General features: G+C 37.9%; 1 protein-coding gene across 4 annotated transcripts in view; it reads right to left on the reverse strand.

The window, feature by feature from the left end:
• The window catches only part of LOC109710901 (protein O-linked-mannose beta-1,4-N-acetylglucosaminyltransferase 2-like), a 6882-nt gene extending 5878 nt beyond the window's left edge, over positions 1-1004 (reverse strand). For all 4 annotated transcript variants that reach the window (XM_020233703.1, XM_020233706.1, XM_020233705.1 and 1 more), the window contains exons 1-2: positions 798-1004; positions 624-701 (exon numbers count right to left, since the gene is read on the reverse strand). In XM_020233703.1, the coding sequence (XP_020089292.1) occupies positions 624-701; positions 798-933 (214 nt within the window). In that variant the 5' untranslated portion in view covers positions 934-1004. The remainder of the gene's footprint in view (positions 1-623; positions 702-797) is intronic.

A 1270-nucleotide genomic window follows, 5' to 3' on the forward strand; every position in this document is an offset into this window, starting at 1 on the left:
AGTCCGGTTGGGATACTATCCGCCGTTAGATTCCGTTAGATTATACTATTCAACCAATAACTCACTCAACCCTAAGGGGCCCACATCATCCTAATCGTATATTTTTTTTATCTAAGGGCCGAAAACCTAATAGCACCAATAGCTTGATGTTATTGATAGTATTCCAGCTTAGTTATATATATATATATATATAGAGTCCGGCTACTATGCTATTAATAGCACGAAGCACTTGGTGCTACCAAATTTTCCGCCGTTAGATCTACTCTTTGGATCATTTTCACCCGTTAGATCATACTATTCAACCAACCACACACTCAACCCTAGGGGGTCCACATCATCCTAACCACACATCTCTTAATCCAATGGCCAAAAACTTGGTAGCACCAACGACTTGGTGCTATTAATAGCATAGTAGCCTAGTTCTATATATATATATATATATATCTCTCTCTCTCTCTATATATATATACAACTTAAAAGCATGGAACATAAACAAATATTACACACGTAAACAAGCAAAACACACATAAACAAACAAATTAAGCACTAGTCATGTAACATCTTGCTCTCCTCGAAATTAAAGAAGCAAAACCAAAAAGCATAAGCTTGAATAATTAACTAACCTTCTTCCCCAGCATATTTGGTTTCTATGGGGGTCGAGAACGGTGCGTAAGTGCTTACAGTAGAGAGCTGCAAATGCACTGCAAAATAAAAACGGCAATACATTATTGAGCAATATTGAATTTTATAACTTCTCCAGAACGAAATCGATATATATTGACTTCAAATAGACTTACGAACACGCAGAGCTTGATAGTTGGAATCGAGAAGGACGATTATTGTCACGGTGATGAGAAGGAAACTGAGGAGAAGGGTTGCGAAACTGACCGCCCCCCGCGGTTTGATCCCGCCAAAGCTGTCGAGCCGCTTCATTACTGTCGTCGTCGTCCTCCTCCTCCTCCTCGTTCTCTATAGCATGAAATCATAAAGATGGCTCTTTTTGTTACATATATATATATAGAGAGAGAGAGAGTGTGTGTGTGTGTTAAGCTCCTTTGTTTTTAAAAGCATAGGAGCTCAATGTATTTGTGATTTTTTAGCCGTCGAGTCTTCTTTACTAGTGCTGTACGAATTTTGAAACGATTATTCAATGACTAAAAATTCGAAAGCACAAATATTTTCGTACTTTTAAAAGTATAGAAGCTCAACTCTCTTTCTCTATATACCTGTGTGTGTGTTGTGTAGAGAGAAAGGAAAAAGAGCTAGTTAG

Source organism: Ananas comosus, linkage group 5, assembly GCF_001540865.1.
Source record: "Ananas comosus cultivar F153 linkage group 5, ASM154086v1, whole genome shotgun sequence".
NCBI lineage: Eukaryota > Viridiplantae > Streptophyta > Magnoliopsida > Poales > Bromeliaceae > Ananas > Ananas comosus.